At 35.0% G+C, this 20,457-nt stretch overlaps 1 protein-coding gene across 1 annotated transcript; it reads left to right on the top strand.

Moving 5' to 3' along the window:
* The first annotated feature begins 6,049 nt into the window (after positions 1–6,049).
* Positions 6,050–14,980, top strand: LOC134851102 (uncharacterized). Its single transcript, XM_063867032.1, has 8 exons — positions 6,050–6,692; positions 7,385–7,531; positions 7,934–8,043; positions 11,058–11,223; positions 11,932–12,137; positions 12,709–13,245; positions 13,856–13,984; positions 14,641–14,980. Exons 1-8 carry the CDS (start codon positions 6,248–6,250, stop codon positions 14,872–14,874), a joined length of 1,974 nt encoding a protein of 657 aa, XP_063723102.1. The 5' UTR covers positions 6,050–6,247; the 3' UTR covers positions 14,875–14,980.
* The last annotated feature ends 5,477 nt before the right edge of the window (positions 14,981–20,457 follow it).

A 20,457-nucleotide genomic window follows, 5' to 3' on the forward strand; every position in this document is an offset into this window, starting at 1 on the left:
GCAAATAATGCTTCTGTTGAGGGCAGTTTATGGTGTCTTTTTTTTTTGTTTCTGAGTCTCCGAAAACGGATTTTTTTGTTGTTGATCGTAAATGTGGCGCATCGGTAGTGATGTAACCCAGCAATAATATGATTGCGGGTTCAAATCGCACGTGCCGGCGCTGCAATTTACAAGGTGAGCTTTTGTAAGATAGCCATAGCTTAGTTAACCTTAAATAATTAAGCTTCGGGTTAGGCCTCTGGCTGGTTAACTAAAAAAATAAATCCTTGAAACTTGGTGCAAATATATCTTGTAACTTTAGGCTGATATTCTGTCTGCTTTTTTCCAAGCAACGCATTTAAGCTATTTTATTCGTACATGTATCTGCTTAACTGTTATGTCAGCCAACGGATTTCCTCAACTGCTATAGAGTCAATCTCTGTGTTGTGCAAAGAATGTCTTCAGTTCGATTGTTTCTTTTTTATGGCAAAGTCAATCACTGAAGGGCCTGCCATCGTGATTTTTGCATCCCCGTTTCATCGGGTATTTTGCGAAATGTTTGAAAGTTTTGGTTTTTGAAAGTTTTTGGTTTAGGTTGAGGCTAAGTTAGAACAATTTATTGAGCCCCGATCCAAGTGCGGTTTTTTTTCAAGTGTGGTTTTCAGATCTGTCGATTTAAAACATGGGCGATGCTTTTGAAGTGTCTTTGAATGTGTTTGAATCTGTGACCGATAAACTTACTCACTCGCAACTGATTCAATTTTTGCTGATTGATGCAACTAATTGCAATGAAGCCGTTGGCGCTATCCAATTTTCACCAACGAATTTACCGAGCAACTATTACATGAATCTATTTTTGAACAATACACAAAAAGTAGAAACCTTAGCAATTAAGCGACCTGGTCATATATTTTCAAAGAATGTTCAAATCGTCAAGAAACCAGCTTTGGCAAAAGCTGCAGCGCCCGTGTTGGCAGTACATAAGGCTGCAATTCTACCTACTCAAAAACAATTATGGACGACTTGTATTCTTGATGGGATTAAATTGTTCACATGTGCGTTATGTGTTTACAAAACAAAGAAAAGTTCGGATGTCCAAAGACACTGTAGAGCGAAACATTCGGAGTATTTTCCGTCGGTTGATTGCACCATTTGTGACTATTCGACAACTGATAAGCAGAAGTTGAAGAGTCATTACATGAATGGTCATAAGCTTCCTGAAGTTGTGGCCAAAGCTGCAGTTGACGCGACACACATTGGCTCCTGATTTTTTATATAGAAAGTGGAAGAAAAAATCTGCAGAATTTTGGAAGCAGATAAAATTTGCGGGGAGTTTTTTTGTCATTTCAGACGTTTATGGGATTTAGATTTATAAATTTTAGTTTGATTTTCATAGTTTATAATTGTTGTAATACAAGTAGGCAGTCTTTAGTTTCGCCGTAGTTAATTTAATTTTTCTGTTTGTTTTTGATTTTATAAGTCAAATTAAAGGCCACAGCCTGAACGGGGCTGTCGAAAAGGTTACATTACCTGATAAAAGATTGGAAAACGTTTTTAAAAAATAGACAAACTAGAGTTTATCAATAATTTAAAGATCCATGTCATCCATTTCATCTGTTCATCGCCGCAAATGAGTCCAATAAGGAAGTTTTGCGGTCCGTTTTTTTTCCATTAGACAGTTTGTGATTTTTTTACAGCTCGTGTTGCAACTGCTTTGATATGATATTTGAATATAGATCGCTTATCAAAACAAAAGATATCGAAAAAATTGTGTATAAATTTTTGTTTGTGTGTTGTATTCGTGTATTTTCTAGTCCAGATCTTTTTTTGAGACCTCGTATTAAATAGGCTACGACCCTGACATTTCGGCTATCGGAGAATATTATGTATAATTTTTTCGATTATATCGTAACTCGGTATAACGTTGATAGACTAAGTTAAAGCAAAGAATGAACATTTTTGTACCACCGAAGTTTGAACGTGTCAGTCCAACAGGTCTTAGAATTACCTCTCAAATGGCATAATTCCCAAATGGCATAAAAATGAAAAATTTTCCAAATGACATAAATTTCATACAACAGTTGCATTTAAAAATCGAAATAAACTTTTTCGCGAGCTAAGTGCGAAATTGGTCTCAGGTCAATTCAAATGCTGATTGACATTTCATTCTTAAAAAATTGCATTATTTTTTAAATGGAAAAGCATTAAGCTTGCGGTTATTGATAAGCCTCTTGTGGTCAATTGTCGTTCAACTTTTGTTCCTGACAACATTTGTTCCATGTTTTCGTTCCTGACAAAATTTTAGAATACGAAATTGATATAAAACGTTTGAATTACAATGAAAACTTGAAATTTATGCCATTTGGGATAAGTTTCATTTTTATGCCATTTGGGGGTTATCCGGTCTTAGGGTGCAGCAGATAAGCTGAGCTCCTAAAAAAACTAGGAGAGTTTTGGATGTAATTTAAAGAAAAAAATGATGGTTTATTCTTATTGTGCGCGAAAAACTGGGAATAACGCAAAAAGATAAGCGTTTTGGCTTTGACAGGTGTAAAGAGATTTCCCCTGAACTGATCAGTAAAATATGATGGAGAAAAACTGATAAAGTTTGATAAAGTGGTTGGTTTTTGATAGTTGTTGGAAGTTATTTTGTTGTTCCGACCAATGAAAGTGGCGAGTAATTTTGTATTCCGGTGTTTTAGTATTTTTTCTTCTTTTTGTTTTCCACGCAAAATCAGCTACCACAAATAATCATCGGAAAGGGTTGAGTGATATATCATATTCTAGCCCTTTCAGTCGTGATTCGAGCCACCTTAAAAAATTTCCAAAATTTTTCCCAGTGTCGAGAAAAACCGGTTTGAAATTTTTGATTTTTTTGTCTTAATTCGAGCGAGCGAGCAGTCTCTTTTTGTTTTCCTCGCAAAATCAGCTACCACAAATAATCATCGGAGAGGGTTGAGTGATATATCATATCAAAGCCCTTTCAGTCGTGATTCGAGCGACATCAAACGATTTCAAAAGTTTTCCCGGTGTCGAGAAAAACCGGTTTGAAATTGTTGTTTTTTCGTCTAATTTCGAGCGAATGAGCAGGCTTCATTAGCTTATTTATGCTTAATTTAAGCCATGAAAATTTTTTATTTGTACGCTTAATTAAAGCCTTGAAGATTTAATTTCACCCTAGCTTACGTAATTTTTGGAGTTTTTAGCTTGATTATAAGAATAAAAAAACTTCAAAAATTAGGTAAAATTTTTAAAAAAATTAAATTTTTGTTTTGTTTTTCTAGTTATTTGACGACAAAAATTGTTTTCCAATTTGTTTATTTTACATGATTGACGAAAATGCCTAAGCAATTCCTTCTCGCTCAGATTCTTTTATCACACCAAGTCGAAAAAACTACACTAATTTGAAAAATAATTTTGCAATTTTTTAAGACTAGTCAGAACATTATGTGCTACTTGCACAGCAATCGGTTATCCTTGTTCTACTTTGTTGTCATCTTCAGAGGGGCGGAGCATACGGGGATCTTTACGCTAGCGCGCAATCAGTTGTGGCGCAATAACGCCGACCACTCCGACATTTTATGTTAGGATGAAAATCAGGTTAGATGATTTAAATGGCCGAAAGTTCTCAGAATACGTGATTTGAAAGTAATAAGTTTCATTGGGATAAGTTTCATTTTTATGCCATTTGGGGGTTATCCGGTCTTAGGGTGCAGCAGATAAGCTGAGCTCCTAAAAAAACTAGGAGAGTTTTGGATGTAATTTAAAGAAAAAAATGATGGTTTATTCTTATTGTGCGCGAAAAACTGGGAATAACGCAAAACGATAAGCGTTTTGGCTTTGACAGGTGTAAAGAGATTTCCCCTGAACTGATCAGTAAAATATGATGGAGAAAAACTGATAAAGTTTGATAAAGTGGTTGGTTTTTGATAGTTGTTGGAAGTTATTTTGTTGTTCCGACCAATGAAAGTGGCGAGTAATTTTGTATTCCGGTGTTTTAGTATTTTTTCTTCTTTTTGTTTTCCACGCAAAATCAGCTACCACAAATAATCATCGGAAAGGGTTGAGTGATATATCATATTCTAGCCCTTTCAGTCGTGATTCGAGCCACCTTAAAAAATTTCCAAAATTTTTCCCAGTGTCGAGAAAAACCGGTTTGAAATTTTTGATTTTTTTTGTCTTAATTCGAGCGAGCGAGCAGTCTCTTTTTGTTTTCCTCGCAAAATCAGCTACCACAAATAATCATCGGAAAGGGTTGAGTGATATATCATATCAAAGCCCTTTCAGTCGTGATTCGAGCGACATCAAACGATTTCAAAAGTTTTCCCGGTGTCGAGAAAAACCGGTTTGAAATTGTTGTTTTTTCGTCTAATTTCGAGCGAATGAGCAGGCTTCATTAGCTTATTTATGCTTAATTTAAGCCATGAAAATTTTTCATTTGTACGCTTAATTAAAGCCTTGAAGATTTAATTTCACCCTAGCTTACGTAATTTTTGGAGTTTTTAGCTTGATTATAAGAATAAAAAAACTTCAAAAATTAGGTAAAATTTTTTAAAAAATTAAATTTTTGTTTTGTTTTTCTAGTTATTTGACGACAAAAATTGTTTTCCAATTTGTTTATTTTACATGATTGACGAAAATGCCTAAGCTATTCCTTTTCGCTCAGATTCTTTTATCACACCAAGTCGAAAAAACTACACTAATTTGAAAAATAATTTTGCAATTTTTTAAGACTAGTCAGAACATTATGTGCTACTTGCACAGCAATCGGTTATCCTTGTTCTACTTTGTTGTCATCTTCAGAGGGGCGGAGCATACGGGGATCTTTACGCTAGCGCGCAATCAGTTGTGGCGCAATAACGCCGACCACTCCGACATTTTATGTTAGGATGAAAATCAGGTTAGATGATTTAAATGGCCGAAAGTTCTCAGAATACGTGATTTGAAAGTAATGTCACAAAAGCAATTGCTATTATTACACTTGCGACAGCAAGTGTCTTCTATCGTTGGGAACTAGAATTTTCTCTCGTGAACAACTTTTCTTAAAAATCAGGTTACATGATTTAAATGGCCGAAAGTTTTCAGAATACGTGATATGAAAGTAATGTCACAAAAGCAATTGCTATTATTACTTTTGTGACAGCAAGTACCTTGTATCGTTGGGAATGGATTTTCCGTGAACAAATTTTCGTAAAAATCTTTAAGAAAGTGTGAAGTTGTTTTATTCGTGAGCCTTAGCAATTTCGAGACTCTATCGTAGTTGAAATAGAGGTAACGTGGTTACCTTTGTGCCCTAAGGTCTGGGGTTTGAGTCCCGGCCGGTGCCGAACCTTGTTTTATAGTAATTGTGAAATTGAATGTTTTTTCCGGGAAAAAATGACTTGTCGGACTTTCGCTTGTCTGCTTATGTTTTGTTGGCTTAGTTGATACATCGGGGATTTTTTGTGCTGCCCGCGATTTTCATCGTAGATGCAAGTTTTTTAAATTAATTTCTATAATTTGCAAATTTAATAGCCCTGAGGTGTATTATTTCCTTAGATTTCTTTTTTTTTCGCTTGAAAGCTTTATTTAGCCTGACTGATTTTGGATTTATATTTTATCGGTGTTTTTTGAAAAATTAAGGTAGTTTGTGTTGCGAGATTTCAACTTTTTAAAAAATTAAATAAGGTAGTTTGTGTTGCGAGGTTTCAAATTTTTAAAAATTAATATGCTCAAAAATTTTTTTGACAACAATTTTTTATGGCATTTGTTTCAACTCAATCGGCCTCTACCCACTTGCCCTCTTGTTTTCGGCTCAGTGGCCGCTCGGTTAATACTAGAACCTTATTTAATACTGGAGGTTGTGTTTTTAGACTATTTTTCTGATATTATTTTAATTCCACCCCCCCTCCCATTTTTTCGGTTTTGTTATTTTCGTCTTATTTTTTGTTCATTAACTTGCAATGCTGCGCTTGCGTTGTATCGTTATGCCAATTTTTGTATCAAATTTAGTGTGTATTGGTGTCAGAATGAGTTGCTTATTTTTTTGAATAGATAGTCAGTTAGAATGACCGCTTTCGTCTGTGTGGTTACATGCGTTTTTGACACCTGCACGCAGATTACGTTCATTTGCACAAAGTGGCACGCACATTTATACGTTTTACAATCAAAATCACTTGCATCAAAATTTTATACTTTCAATACGTTTTAAAAATTCTCTTCAACTTACAGCCGTAAGTATTCATTTACATCATACGATCAATTTCGGTATATCGGAATTTCACTAGCAATGCCTTCGACTGTGGCAAATCCGAAACCATCTTCGACTTCCAGAGGTTCAAAACCATCTCCTAAAGACCCAAAAGCAACAGTATCAAAAGTAGTAACATCACCGCCCAAAGATGATACCGCTCCGAAAGGAGTTAGTAGTGCTTTTCTTCAGAATTTTCTGAGCAAAACTTTAACTGATAAATGTTTGACGACATCCGAAGCTTTGACTAAAAATATTTTACCGGAGACCAAAAAACAACAATGTGCTTACGTTACTTTGTACGCGAAGAGTAAAAATTCGGCCGGAGTTCCATTTGTATCGACTGCCAATGTGTTCGTGAGTCATGCGTGGAAGTATAAACTGGCAGATCTCATCCAGACATGTCTGGACTATGCAGAGAAATCGAAGGAGGGGAACAAGATGTTTTTCTGGATTGACTTATTCACAAATAATCAGAACACAGGTATGTTGTTATGTTACCCAAACAGTTCTGTACTTAGTACTGTAAGTATCAGGGGCGGATTTGGGGCAGGGTTAGACGTCCGTCCACGACCCTCATACCCTCAGGAATTCAAATGTTTCATGATGCGAAGACTGCTTGCTTTCGTATAACTTCGCGAGATCCATTTTGGCCCACCAATCCTAAATTTTGACGGCTTTTCTGGCACCATTTTATACATTTTGTTAGTAAACTTGGAAGGATAATATCAGTTTAACCATTTCAACATGAATAACGTTTTGATCAAGTTCTTACTTGTATTTATTTTATTCAAAATAGTGCCGCCACCTTTGCTCGTTTCAGGTTTTCCAATTTTTTCTCGTCCAATTTCAAGGCTTTTATATCCTTTAGTTCTGTTTTGACATATGTTTTAAGTTAGCCCAACTAACATTTTGTGGTTTTGAAACAACTAAGTATTAATACAAAAACATGATCAGTTTGAAATTACTGTTTGAAACCGTCTCTGAATCACAAAATTCATGCATACACTGCTGGTCATGTTCGATTCTGTATTACTCATTAGCGAATAGGTTAAACGTAAGTGTTGCGAGTTCGCATATTATGCATAACGCCAAAATTCACAATGAAAGGCGTTTTCTATTATCGGATCCTATCTTTTTTTAATATTTGCTGAGACAGTAATTTTTTCTTTGTAGCCACCTCTAAGGACCAGAGTTGGTGGAGTGACAACTTCCGAAGCATCATCGGACTCATAGGCACCACCCTCCTCGTCCTCTCCCCCTGGAACAACCCCATCCCCCTCACGCGTGCATGGTGTCTCTGGGAAATACTATGTACTGTGCAGGAAAGTGACCATTGGAATTGAAAACGTGAAATGTTAACTAGAATGAGAATAATAATCAATTCTCTTTTGAGAAAAATTTTGGTTATAAGTTTTAAGGCTTCATAGTAAAAAGACAAATAACTAGTTTATCATGCACTGTTAGAGATTTCTGAGGGAGGAAAATCAAAACAATCTAAAAAAATAATCTCTTGATGGATAAGCAACTTTAGATATAGAATTTTCAACTTCTGTGGAACTATTGTTTCTAGAGACGTTTTTTCGTTACATCTTAGTCAGTTGTTTGGAGCAGATCAAACAGCCCAATAAATATAACGATATTTTTTGCTTTGCTGTGTCGTGTGGGGATTTAGATGATCAAAAAAATAGCTAATAAGACTATTCAAATGGCCATAACTGGTGTAGGAGAAGGCAAAGTTAGTGGTGGCTCTGCCGGCTGACCAGAATAAATTGTTCAACGAAGCCATCAAACAGGACTTCACAGCTATTCTCACAGAATTCAGCAACATACAGGTGAGAAAACATAACGTTACTTTTAGGATACACTCGGGATAACGCATTTTTTTAAACAATAATGACCCAGCTTCACCATCTTCTCGCTATTTCGATTTTTAGACCATTTTAAAACACTCAAAATTTATATTAATATTTGATCAAAATTTATATTAAAATTTCATTATGCTGTGAAGCGATTGATTTGACTCTGAAAGTAGCAGAGATACAGCAAGAGAAGATTTGCCTTCTGGCCCGAATAACGCAAAGCAGACCCTTGTGTTATCCTACGAAATCAATTGTTTCCAACCTCATTCGCTTAAAAATGCTCAATTTTTGTGCTCATTTTAGTTCCGCTACTTTAGCATGCTATAACTATATGACGACAGCTAGAAGAGTTACAAAATAGGAAGCTGGAATTAGGTTAGCAGTTATTTTTTCTTATTTTTTAAAGCTTAAATATTGTTTTAATGTATCGCAATTTGAAAAATTTGAAAATATCGCTTGCCATTTTTTGCTAGGTTTTGCTGTATATTATCAATAAATTCCCTATCAATGACTTTGCTAGAAATTGTTTACCGTTAAAAATTTTGTTCGCATGACTCTTCCAGATTTTGTTTGTTAGCATATCAAACTCCAGCTACTAAATTTGACCATTTGGCGCAAAAATATCGTCCATGCTTTTGACGAAGAAGGTCAGTAGTTTGAGTCCTTGTTAAGCTGACAAATTTTTGCTGTACAAAAATGATTTTTTTTTCGGACGACCGTGTGAGGCTATCTATTTTTATGTCGAGTTAGTTTCCACAGCACGGAAATTTCTTGATGTTTCTGCGGCTTTTACCCTTGCGATAAGCAAGAGTATTGAAATCGGGTACTAGACTTTTTTCCCGTAAAATTTTTGCTCACTGTGTTGAATTTAGGTTCAGTTCATAATCAATTCATATTTCTTAGCGTCTCCGGTGCACTTTGTGTCTCCGGCACATACGTCATTTGGCACAGGTCTTGGGTTCGAATCTGACAGGATCTATGAAAGGAAATGATTTTTTGTCTGCTTATATTTTTTCGACTTAATTGCCACATCGTAGAATTGTTTTTTTTTGCTGTACGCAAGTTCAATTGTAGTTGCTTTTAGTGCTTACATTTTTTTCTGCTATTTGCAATTTTGACGAAACTTGACTAACTTGACTTCGTATATTTTCTTTTCTCGTTTTTTTTTCGCTTGAAAACTTTTTTCTGCCAAAACATTTTCTGCTTATTTTTTATTGGCTTAGTGACATATTTTTAGGTAGTTTCAAGAAAACATAATTTTTTTGCTCCCTCAAAATGCTAGGATTGCACAAAATGCTGAAAATTTTAATAGAATTTATAGTTTTTCATGGCAACAGAATAACCAAATTGTTTCAAATCAACAATTTTGGTATTTTGAGGGTGAGAGGGACTTAATACTTTTTGTTAGTTATATTCACCCTTGAGATAAGCAAGGGTATTGCAATCGGGTACTAGATTTTTTCCCCGAAAATAAATTTGTTCACAGAATTGTCAAAATTAGAATTGGTAATTTTAAGTTCAGATTTTTTAGCATTCCTGGCACATTTAATCTGTAGGTAACTATTAATCTTGGAACGGCAACGATCCTGGGTTCGAATCTGACCGAATCAAATATGTTTTAAGCAGGAAGTATTCCGTTTAAAAAATTGCAGGCTGATTATTTGTCTGCTTATGTTGTTTCGTCTTGGTTGCCACATTCTACAATTTTTTTGCTGTTCAAAACTAACATTGTATTTAGTTTAAGTGGTCTGATATATTTCTAATGTTATAAATTGTACTAGCCTTGACTTCGCATAATTTTTTTTCCTTAAAAGCTATTCTGACAACATTTTTCCTGTCAACAGTTTTTTCAGCTTTTTTGCCTATGATAGGTTTAAGCGTATGTTATATCGGTTTTATGACCTCATGTTGCGTCTAGATGAGCAAAAAAGTATGTGTGTCCCTGTCTGTGTTTTGAGAGTGAGGGGGGCTTTATAACTTTTTAATAGTCTTAAACTTTTGAATTTTCTTCCGGCTCATTTTTAATTTTTCTTTTATTTGGGCTTAATAGGTTTCGGCCTATGTTTAACCGGATCAGTGACCTTATATTGTTTCATTCGAGGAGCAATAAAAGTTTTGTGTGCTTGTTTGTTTAGAGGGTGATTGGGACCTAATATAATTTTTTATAAGTCTTGGGTCTTTTTAATTTTTTTTTGGTTTAAAAGGTTTCTTCTAAGGTATTTTCGGCTTTGTTAACGCTTGGTAAATTGTCTTCTATTGCTAATTTCACATGCTGTTGTCTTGTCATGTTTTTATTTCAAAATTAGCTTTATTCATTTGGATAGATCTACTTTTTTTCCGAAATTTTCATTCGTTTTCCGACTTAGCGGCTGTTTTGTTTTGTATCGCAAGCGTTGCGATGCTCAGCTTTGCCTCTGTGTTTAAGTTTAAGAATTGCATTTCTAAAATTCCTCATGGTACAGTTATTTCAATTTGAGTTTTTGTGGTTTTTTCTTCATGTTTTCCTCATAAACTTTTGGAAAAAAAAGATTTCCTATAATTTTTTGAAGATGACTTCCACTTTGTTTAATTTGTCAAATTTGAACACTTTCGGTCATAATTCAGATCGCGAATTTGTTTACTTTTCGAAAATATGTCTCAGCAAATTTGTTTTTTAGACTAACGGACACAAAAAAAGGAGGTACTGAAATCTCAATTCGGTTCTACTGCAATTTTTTTTGGTATTTTTATATCTCTCATTTTTACAGTTCTCCTTATTTAAACTAACCTTCACTTATTTATATTTAAAATGTTGTATTTATTTTAATGTGGTCAGCAGAACAATCCGTGCTACTTCGTTTGAATTATTAAGCATTGCAATCATCAGAAAAAAATGTCCTTTTGACGTTAATTTCTTGCTTCAAAAAATGCAGTTTAACTAAATTTACGAATAAAAAGGTGATCCAAAAAAACTTGGAGTAAAAAGAAATAATTTGCTTTTGTTTTAGAGCAAAAAAGCGGAGGCTAGTCGCGTGGAGGACAAAGAGATGATCTTCGGCCAGATCCAGGCCACCCACTCCTTCCACCAGCTGGACTCTTTAGTCAAAGACCAACTCAGACAGTGGTTGTTCACAACGGCAGAACACATCATCCAACAGTCATCCTCACAGACAGGTGAGATATTTTTGGATGGTAGTCAGCTATGGAATGAATTAATGGCGCTTGAAATATGACGCGGAGTTCTTTTCTAGTCAGAGTCAGAGTTTATAAATATGGATTGTCAGTGGGGAACCCGTGATTTCGTTAATCGGCCTTAGTTATTATAGGGCAAGCAAATTGCAGATCCGCTGGTCTAGTCGCATATCAATTCGAAGTTCGATATATGATCAAGTTGAATTTTCTATAAAATTGGTGTGATGAATTATGGACTTAGATGACTTGATTCTTCTTCTTCTACTGCTGGTTATGTTAAACGAAAGAGGGTTTAAGATATTTTTAAGAGGTGCTGAATTAGAGAATGAATCGTCAGTGAAGCATAATACGCAGTTCAATTCCACAGACTGTTATGTTTTACGAAAATTAAAACTTATTTTTATCACCGGTAACGCATTTGTAATGGGACGATTCTTTATGAATGCGATAAAGCGTAGCATACTCTCTGACTGAAATATCAGTTGGTATGCCATTCTGAAGCTAAAACCTCTTAGAAGCCAGCATTAACGAGTAAGTATTAACTTAGTGTTGGTGTTTTAGTGTTGATAAACCAAGTGACGATTTATTTCTGGCTTCTTAAATTCAGTTTAAGTTTGACTACCGAGTCATTTTCAAAATTTAGTTTGCCTCAGGCAGCGATAACTAATGATCTGTTGGCTGTGTTGATAGACCAAACTCTGGAGACAGGGAAGTTACTCATCCAGATCGCCTCCTGGTACTCCCAGTTGGGCAAGTTAGAAGAGGCTGAACAGGTGTTCTCCAGAGCTGAAAAGATATTCACTTCATTCCCAGCTGAGGAAAAACAGCAGCTGGCAATGGCTAGTCTGCATAACAACAGGGGGTACATGTACAGCGAGAGGGGAAAACACGACGAGGTTAAATTCAATTTCTGAATGGGGCATTATGGTATTCGCAGAAAGTGGCAAAAGTTCTAGCCAATCAAACTTCTTGAAATTTGCCTAAGACGTGAACGAATGACTTCGCATTTTTAAATACCCAATTCGAATCGGCTAATTAAAGTTTTGTGTTTTCTGATATCTAGACCTGTCATATGAAGATCCTCTTTTTAGATCTATGCTACCAGAAGAACGGAGTCGAAAACTTGAATATGTCGAAAACCTTTTAATCCGCTTTGATTAAGCGTCAACGACACCTCATTAAAATTGTTATTGGAATTCCGGTAAAGTGATTCATTCGTTAAACTCAAGTGAGAGTGCCCTTCAAAAAGGAAACTTTTCGGCCAAGTTCGAATGATATATTCATTCTAATGATTACTGGAAAATGTTTTTTTTTCGCATCGTGAACGGCTCGGTTAAAGGCGCCTCCGCTAGATTTGTAACTAACCACTGGTGAACAAACTTTTTTGACGAAGCTTTTCGATGAGAAAATAATTCTGTGGATTGACATTAACGTTCCATTTCCTGGTTAATCAAACTTTGTTCTCAGGCCTTGAAGAATTTCCAAGAAGCCGTCAAATTGAGAATGAAACACGAGAAAGACAGCTTAGAAATAGCATCTCTTTACAATAACATCGGGTCCATATATGGAAATGTTGGGAACTACGACAAAGCGTTCGAATATTACGAAAAAGACATGAAAATCAAAGAAAAACTTATCTCAAATTCATCGTCATCCTTTGAAAAATATTCATTAGCTACGAGTTTGAATAATTTATCCATGCATTATTTGAATTACAAAGATGATACTGTTAAAGCGAAAGAACTCGGCGAAAAGGCGCTCAAACTCGCGATCGAAAGTTTTGGTGCAGATCATTATGGACTTGACAAGTTCTACGAATGCATGGGAACTATTTGTCTCTACAATGGCGAGCTGGAAACAGCCGTTGAAACCCTGGAAAAGGCTGCCAAAATTAGCAGGGTCAATTTAGGAGCAAATCACGTGAATGTGGGCAATATCAAGACGACTTTGGGTCTGGCGTATAAGAAGTTGGGCAAAATTGAGTTAGCCATTGAGTGCTACAAGGTGATTACTGCTCCAGTGTTTTTACACAAGCAAAGCTTGTGTAATAGTATGAACTATCTTTTTTTCCAACTTAAGTCGCAAATATTGTTGCGACAAAATGTGTTCATGTTGAAAGTATTCATTTTGATCATTAACGAGCTATTAAGTACACAGACTATTATATTACAAATAGCACTGTAGCTTCAATGTATCATGGATTTGTAGCGTAGAGGTGGGAAAGAAGGAGTATTTTTTCGATAGGTTCTTTTATAATAGATATTTAAAAAATGATAGATATTTTAAATTTTATTTTTTTTTGACCCGTCAACCGGGCCAAAAAAAATAAAAATTTAAAATTCTTGAGAGAATGAAAAAGGAACTTGAAGGTATTGCTTGGCGAGTAATTTAACTTTTTTTTCAAAAACTGTAATTTGAAGCGTAATGAGAAAAACAAAATAGATTTAACTCTCATTATTTGAGAAAGAATGGATAGTTTTTTCTAATACTTTAAATAATCACTAAATTATATAATTATTATGTTATTATTATATCATTTATTAGCTTCCAACTTATTATAAAAGCTTCCGAAGTTGTTTAAAAAGTGAAGCATTAGAAGGTGATGTATTGATAGGAATCGGAGCGTGTGCTGTGTGTGAGTTATGGGGCGGAAAACGAAGCATTGAGCAACTTGTACCACAACACGGCTAGTCTATTGGCAGAGAAGGGAGACTTCAAAGGTAGCATCGAGTATAGACTGAAGGTAAGGAGGGAGCTAACTGTTCAGGATTTGTAAAGTAAGCTAAATTATCGAAATGATACAAAAATATTCCGTTTCTTGTACTATTCCAGTGACTGATCTACTGTTGGTGCGTATGTTTTGTAATTTTGAAAACTTTTTCAACCACATTTCTTAGCTCAAATGTGCCGACAAAATTTACGTTACTGGTATTTGTTTCGCGGAATCCACGTTAATTTTGTTATTGGAATCCACTTACATTGTAAGCATGTTTAAAGACTTGTCTCTGGAACCCAGGAACATACAGTATAATTGCTGGTCTTTTTAATTTGATGATATAAAAGTTTTTTGATCAACAATTTTTCTCAAGTTATTCTTCGTAGTTTCTACATGCAAGTCCCAAAAGTTTTTTTTTCAAATCGGGGAAACTCTTTTTGATTTTTTATGGATTCCAAATCATGGCTGGAATGGCTTTAATATGATCTGGCCCCCATATAGCTTTCTTCGAAATAATCAAAATACCTCTGAAAAAAAAATAGTTTGAAACCATATTTCGTTCACTCGCTTTTTAAGGGAGTGGGTCGTTAAAAAGATGCCGTTCAGTATTTTCCGCTCATGGATGATTTTCAGAAATAATTTGATTGAAATATGATCAACATATTCTGTAATCTGTATCCTAGGATCTTAAAATCTGCGAGGCCAAGAAGGGTACAAGTGGTCTGTCGGACAAGAACCTCTTCTGCTGTTTGAACAGTCTGGCAGTGTGCTACTTCCAGAACAGTCAAGTGAAAGAGGCTGTAGAGTGTTACAATAAGTCGATAAAAATAGCGAAGAATCTGTTTGGAGAAGACAGCGAGGAGTTCACGCAAACAAAAGACGACTTAGAAATCGCACAATCTTATTTGACAACATAGTTATTAGATTTTTAGACGTTAGGTTTTAGCGCATTTGTCAAATAACATCGGTATGTTTTGCTGTTATAAAAATTTTATTTCAAAGTATATTAATTTCACTTTATTTGGGAAAATATTTGAGTTTATTGTAAATAAAAAATTTTTAAACTGGACAATCATGTGAGCAACAAATAAAAACCCATACAGTCAAGAATATTTGGTCAATTTATATTTTGGTACGATTGTAAGAATGGAAATTGGGGATTTAGTTTAGCTCAAATAGAGGAGCGCTCGCTTAGAATACGAAAAAAAAAGTTTTTTTTTTGGGAGGGGGGGGGGGGGTGTGTCGATGTCTACTATCTCCACTCCATTCATTTTTTCAGTTTGCAGTGCCTTTAACGACAATATTTCAATATCAGATCACTGGAAAAGTTTCCACCATTCGTTCAAGCATTTCCGGTTGCTTCCCGTGTTTTCTTCTGACCGTTGGCTTGTGTTATTATAGTTGTTATGAGTAACTGAGGTAAAGGGAACGCAAACTTTCTACCACAAACTGCAAATCTAATCCAAAATATTTAAGTGTTTTTGCACTAATATTTAAGCGTTTTTGGAAAATTGAGTAATAGTTAATAAGATCATATTAGTTCTATCATCTTTTTCGCAATTGGTTGCAGTCATTTTCAAAAATTGTCTTTTTTAATTTTAGGAGGCGCTCAAATATTAATTATATGAAAACTAATTGCTATGAAGAAAATTAATTGATGGTTATGAGCCAGCATTTGTATTCATTTTGATATCAATTAGGTGGTTAATAATCAAGGGCAAACAAAAGCGAATACGTCAAATTTGAAATTGCTCCAAAGAAGCAATGGTTGAGATATTTCCTTCTACTTAGCTAATTGTTTCAACTTTCGAAGAAAACGGAATATGCTTGAGCCAGTTTTTTTATTCAGTCAATTTTTGATTTGTAACTAATCGTTTTTGACTGACTTTTGTCATCTGAAAGATATTGTTGTCCTGGGCCCAAATTGAAAAACCTGTGATTATTTTTCGTAAAGTTACGGGGATTTAAAAATAGCCAATTTGGCCAAATTGGGATATTTAACGTTAGATATATTGCGTTCTTATAACATGCGTAAGTGGTGGATTAACTTTCAAACGTTTTGCGCAAATTTTTGGAGATTTTTATCATTCTTGGTCTTTTTTGGGCTATGTGAGAGGCTTCTTTTGAAATAACTTTTTAATCAATTAACTTCGTAATTGTAGCTTTATTCGTGATTTACTAACAAAAGCCAAAATCACCCATTTTTGTGTTAAAATTGGTTACGAGCTTCGCAAAATAAAGTGCACCATGATAATGGTGAAATTCGTCACCCTTGCGATAAGCAAGGGTTTTGCATTTGGTTACTAGACTTTTTTTCCCGTAAAACTTTAGGCACAGAACGGTCAAATGGTAAAAAAAATGCATGTTTGCTTAATAACGTGGTAACTGTACTAGCTCCGTGCAGTTAAGACGCGGCATCTAGTTGTGTTACGTTAAGAGTTGCAAATGAGTTTTTGTAGGATTCCAAAATTTTTGGTAGAGATCGGTCGGCTTCAGTTCTGTCGGCTCATTTTCCTAATTCTTTTTGTCGACTAATTTTTTTTTGATATTATATGGGAGTGATTGAATTCTTTGAATGAAATTGAGGAAAAATTTAATCAACCTCTTAAAATAAATAAAGTGAAAAAAATTTAAACTAAAACATTTTCAATTTTTTTGTAATTTTTTTTCTCAGTTCAAGTAACAAAATTGGTTCAATCATTTGTTGATTTGTTGCAAGATCGACTGTATTTATAGCATTTTTTGGTGCAGATAAAATAGCTCATTAATTTTGGCGCATTTTTTGTTCAGTTTTTTTGAGTTTTTCGATATTTGATTTTTGAATTTTTTTCTCATTTGTGATATCATATTAAAGCTTTATTATTGCTCTGGTAAAGCTGGTCTAATTTTTCTGTTTTTATGTCTGATTTACTGCAAAGCGAGTGGATGAGAAAGAGAAACTACTATTTTTTTATAACGTTTTTAATTTATTAATAACTATTTCTTGCAGTAAATTATCTTGCTGCAGTCGGAATATTCCGTGCTATTTGTACTACAATTGGCTATCCTGGAATTTTTAAAAACTGATTTTTTCACGGCATATTTTTTTTAAATTATTTTTCATTTGCAGAGACACTTTTTACATTTTTTGCCCGCGTTATTTAGTGCATCTCTGACACTGCGTTTGTTTTACAGAATGATTCTCTGGAACATCTATGCGTACAGGTATAATAATTGAAACCCAGTAAAAGCAAAAACGAAAAGTACCTCACGTTTCCGCTTTTTTTACTTAAAGAGCAAAATGAACAAACGTTCCATCTTTTCCAAAAACTTTCAATCATCCTTACTATCATACTTGCGCCCATTTGTGAAACAGATCATTCAATATGTCGAAGTAGCCAATTTAAATTTCGAAGTCAGCAATAATCCTACACATGAACCACGTGAACTTTTTCAAGGATAGATTAATAAAGAGTCGTATGATGGATGTGAAAATTGTTTTCAGATAATGACCATGGACGCTTTCGAGGTTTCATTGACTTTGAACGATCTCTACTCGAATAAATTGACATGCTTTTCAAGTTTGAGGTTCAAGTTGTTGGATTTTGAAGAATCTAGTTCTCTAAATTCAGTTGGATCAAAAAATATTGCAGGTTTTTTTTCCATTACCTCAACGAAACTAGAAAGTGATTCAAATTTTCTTCAAGTTAAAAAAGAACCGCAAGCTTCGATGCCTTTTGCAAGCCTTCCGAATAACCTTAAGAGACCTCTGCCATCCAATCAAAAAACCGTCAGGAACATTCAGCCTGCTAAAAGAAAAACATTTGAACAAAGTGCAAATCCTGGAAACTCGAATTCGCCGAATGAAACTGCGGTGGCCAAAAAACAACTCTGGGCTTCGTGCGTTTTGGACAATGTTAAAATGTTCATGTGTGCTTTATGTGCTTACAAGACTAAAAACAATAGTGACATCCACAGACATTGTCGAACTAAACATCCCGAAACTCTTCCTCAGTATAGGTGCTCTAGTTGTGATTTTTCGACTGCCGATAAACTTAAGTTGAAAAATCATTATATGAAAAGTCACAATTTGGCCGAAATTATTGCAGCTGCAGCGGTAGAAGCGACGCCTATTAGTTAGTCATAGGACGTAGGACTTTGTTTTCAAACTGAAAACTAGTTGTCTTTGTATCGTTAATCATTTGAAATTAGTTTTTCACCATTTAATCTTCGTTTAGATGATGAAATTTTGTCTAGATTGGTTGAATCTTTATGTCAATTAGGTTATTTGTGTTTAAAATCGTAGATTTTTTTTGTTACCGTTAGATTGTGGTTTAAGCAATTATTTTTACTTCTGCAGAGCCTGATGAAATCAAAGTTTGGAATCAATGATTGAAATGATTTGGTTGTACGAAGTTTTCGTTGAAATTTTCATATTTTGAAATTTTGTTAGGAAATTGGTGCATCAAGCTGGTTCTTATACTTTAAGACTTCAAAATGGACGCCTTCGAAATCGGGTTTCAGTTCAATGAAGATTTTTTGTTCCGAAACATGAATACCCTGCATTTGATGAACTATTACATCATCGCAAAGCCTCAAAATGATGAGCCTGTGGTTCATTCAGACGAAACCATTGGTGAGATTAAATTAGCCGAAACGTGTTCCCAGTCTCTTTTATCCGATTTTACGAAGCTCAAATTTTCTCTGACTCCAAAAGTGGCTCAGAAACGAGCATCAACTTTTAACTTACAATCGCCTAAAGTGAAAAAACAACCAAATTTCAGCGGTTCTCTGGCTCCTAAAACTGATTCGGACGTCGGCGCTTCGGCTGGAATGCAACCAAAAACCCAAATGTTTGCCGAGTGCGTGATCAACGGACAGAAAACGTACATGTGCACGCTTTGCACCTATAAAACCACTTACAACAGTGCAATTCACAGGCACGGCAGATCTGCGCACGGTGAGAACTTGCCCAGTTATAAATGCGGAAGTTGCAATTTTGCGTCGCCGGAGAAAAGTAGGCTCAAAAATCATTACATGAAGTCGCACAATTTGACAGAAGTTGTCGCAAAAGGGGCGGTGGAAGCAACGCCTTTGGAATGAAGTTTCTAAGAAGACCAACGGAAATTCAACTGTTGAAAAAATAAAGCAGAGATACGATTTTTAAAATTAAAACTACAGTAGATCAACTAAATTGTTTTAGTGAGTCGATTACTGATTTTGCTTAGTTGAGTTTTGTTATACTTGCGCTTATGGTTCTTGATAAACTACATTTGCGGGACATTTTCATTAGATTAAGCTAAGATTAGATTTTCAGCAGCTCATTCGAAACTAATAATCGATTTTAAAAACCAATTTGCTATTGCAGATGCAATTTGTCTACTTTTCAGATTCTTGGAAATGGATTCTTTTGAAATCGCTGTTCTCCTTTCAAGCGAGTATTTGGACAAGCTCAAATGTGTAGACAAACTCACTTTCAACCTGTCTGACGCCGTAAACGAAGACTTCGATATGGCGCGATGTCAGCGACCAGTAGGGCATCTCACTATCGCAGAGAAAAACCTCCCGGATGTAAATACAGTAATTAAGCAGAAGCCAATTCATCAGGCACAAATTGCGACCATGAAACAAGTCGGTCAGAAACGAGCAGGATCTATGCTTCCTAGAGCTTCTCCCGCGAAAAAGGCCAATGTTAAAGTGGAACCAGACATAGCAGGAAACACCTCGGGAACAGCAGCTGTTCAGAAGCAGATGTTTGCATCGTGTATTTTTGACGAACAGAAAATGTTTTTATGCGCCCTTTGCAGCTACAAGACTAAACACAACAGTGACATGCATAAACACATTCGAGGTAAATTAGTTCGAAGTCAAACTTTTAGTAGCATGCTTGGTTTTTTCGGATCTTGTGAAACAGCTTGTGAGGCTTTGATTATAACTTTTTTTAGAGCAGGCAACTTAAGTATTTCATTTTTTTGAAAATTTTGTTTGTTTGAAAATTTTGTTCAAACTTTAAATATGTCCATAGAAATCAATGCATATGTTTCTGACTCCAGGTAAACACAGCGAGGGTCTGCCTTCGTATAAATGTTCGAGTTGTGTGTTTTCTTCTCCCGAAAAGGCGAAGTTGAAGAATCATTACATGAAAGTTCACAATTTGGACGAATTTGCGGCGAAGACGGTGGTCGATGCCCTACAATTACAGTGAAATTACTTCTTGAGAATCAATTCATTCTGTCGGATTGGCTCTTCGATTTAAAACTCTGAAGAAAATTGCGTTTTGATTTAAGGTTTTCCATAAATTGACGTGTTTCTGTGCAGTCTAATTTCTTTAGAAATGTAGAGTATAAAAGTAAATCAGCATATATATCTTTGATTGTTGTTTATTATTGAAAATTGTTTGCTCTTTTAGTGTTTGTTCTAGCTGTTTGTAAAAATTTGTTTTGAAATTTTGTATTTTATCAGATTACAGAATTTCTCAATTTACCAGAAAAATAAATTCACGTTTTTTAAGAAAAGTTTAT

The sequence above is a fragment of the Symsagittifera roscoffensis genome, chromosome 7, assembly GCF_963678635.1.
Source record: "Symsagittifera roscoffensis chromosome 7, txSymRosc1.1, whole genome shotgun sequence".
Classification (NCBI taxonomy): domain Eukaryota; kingdom Metazoa; phylum Xenacoelomorpha; order Acoela; family Convolutidae; genus Symsagittifera; species Symsagittifera roscoffensis.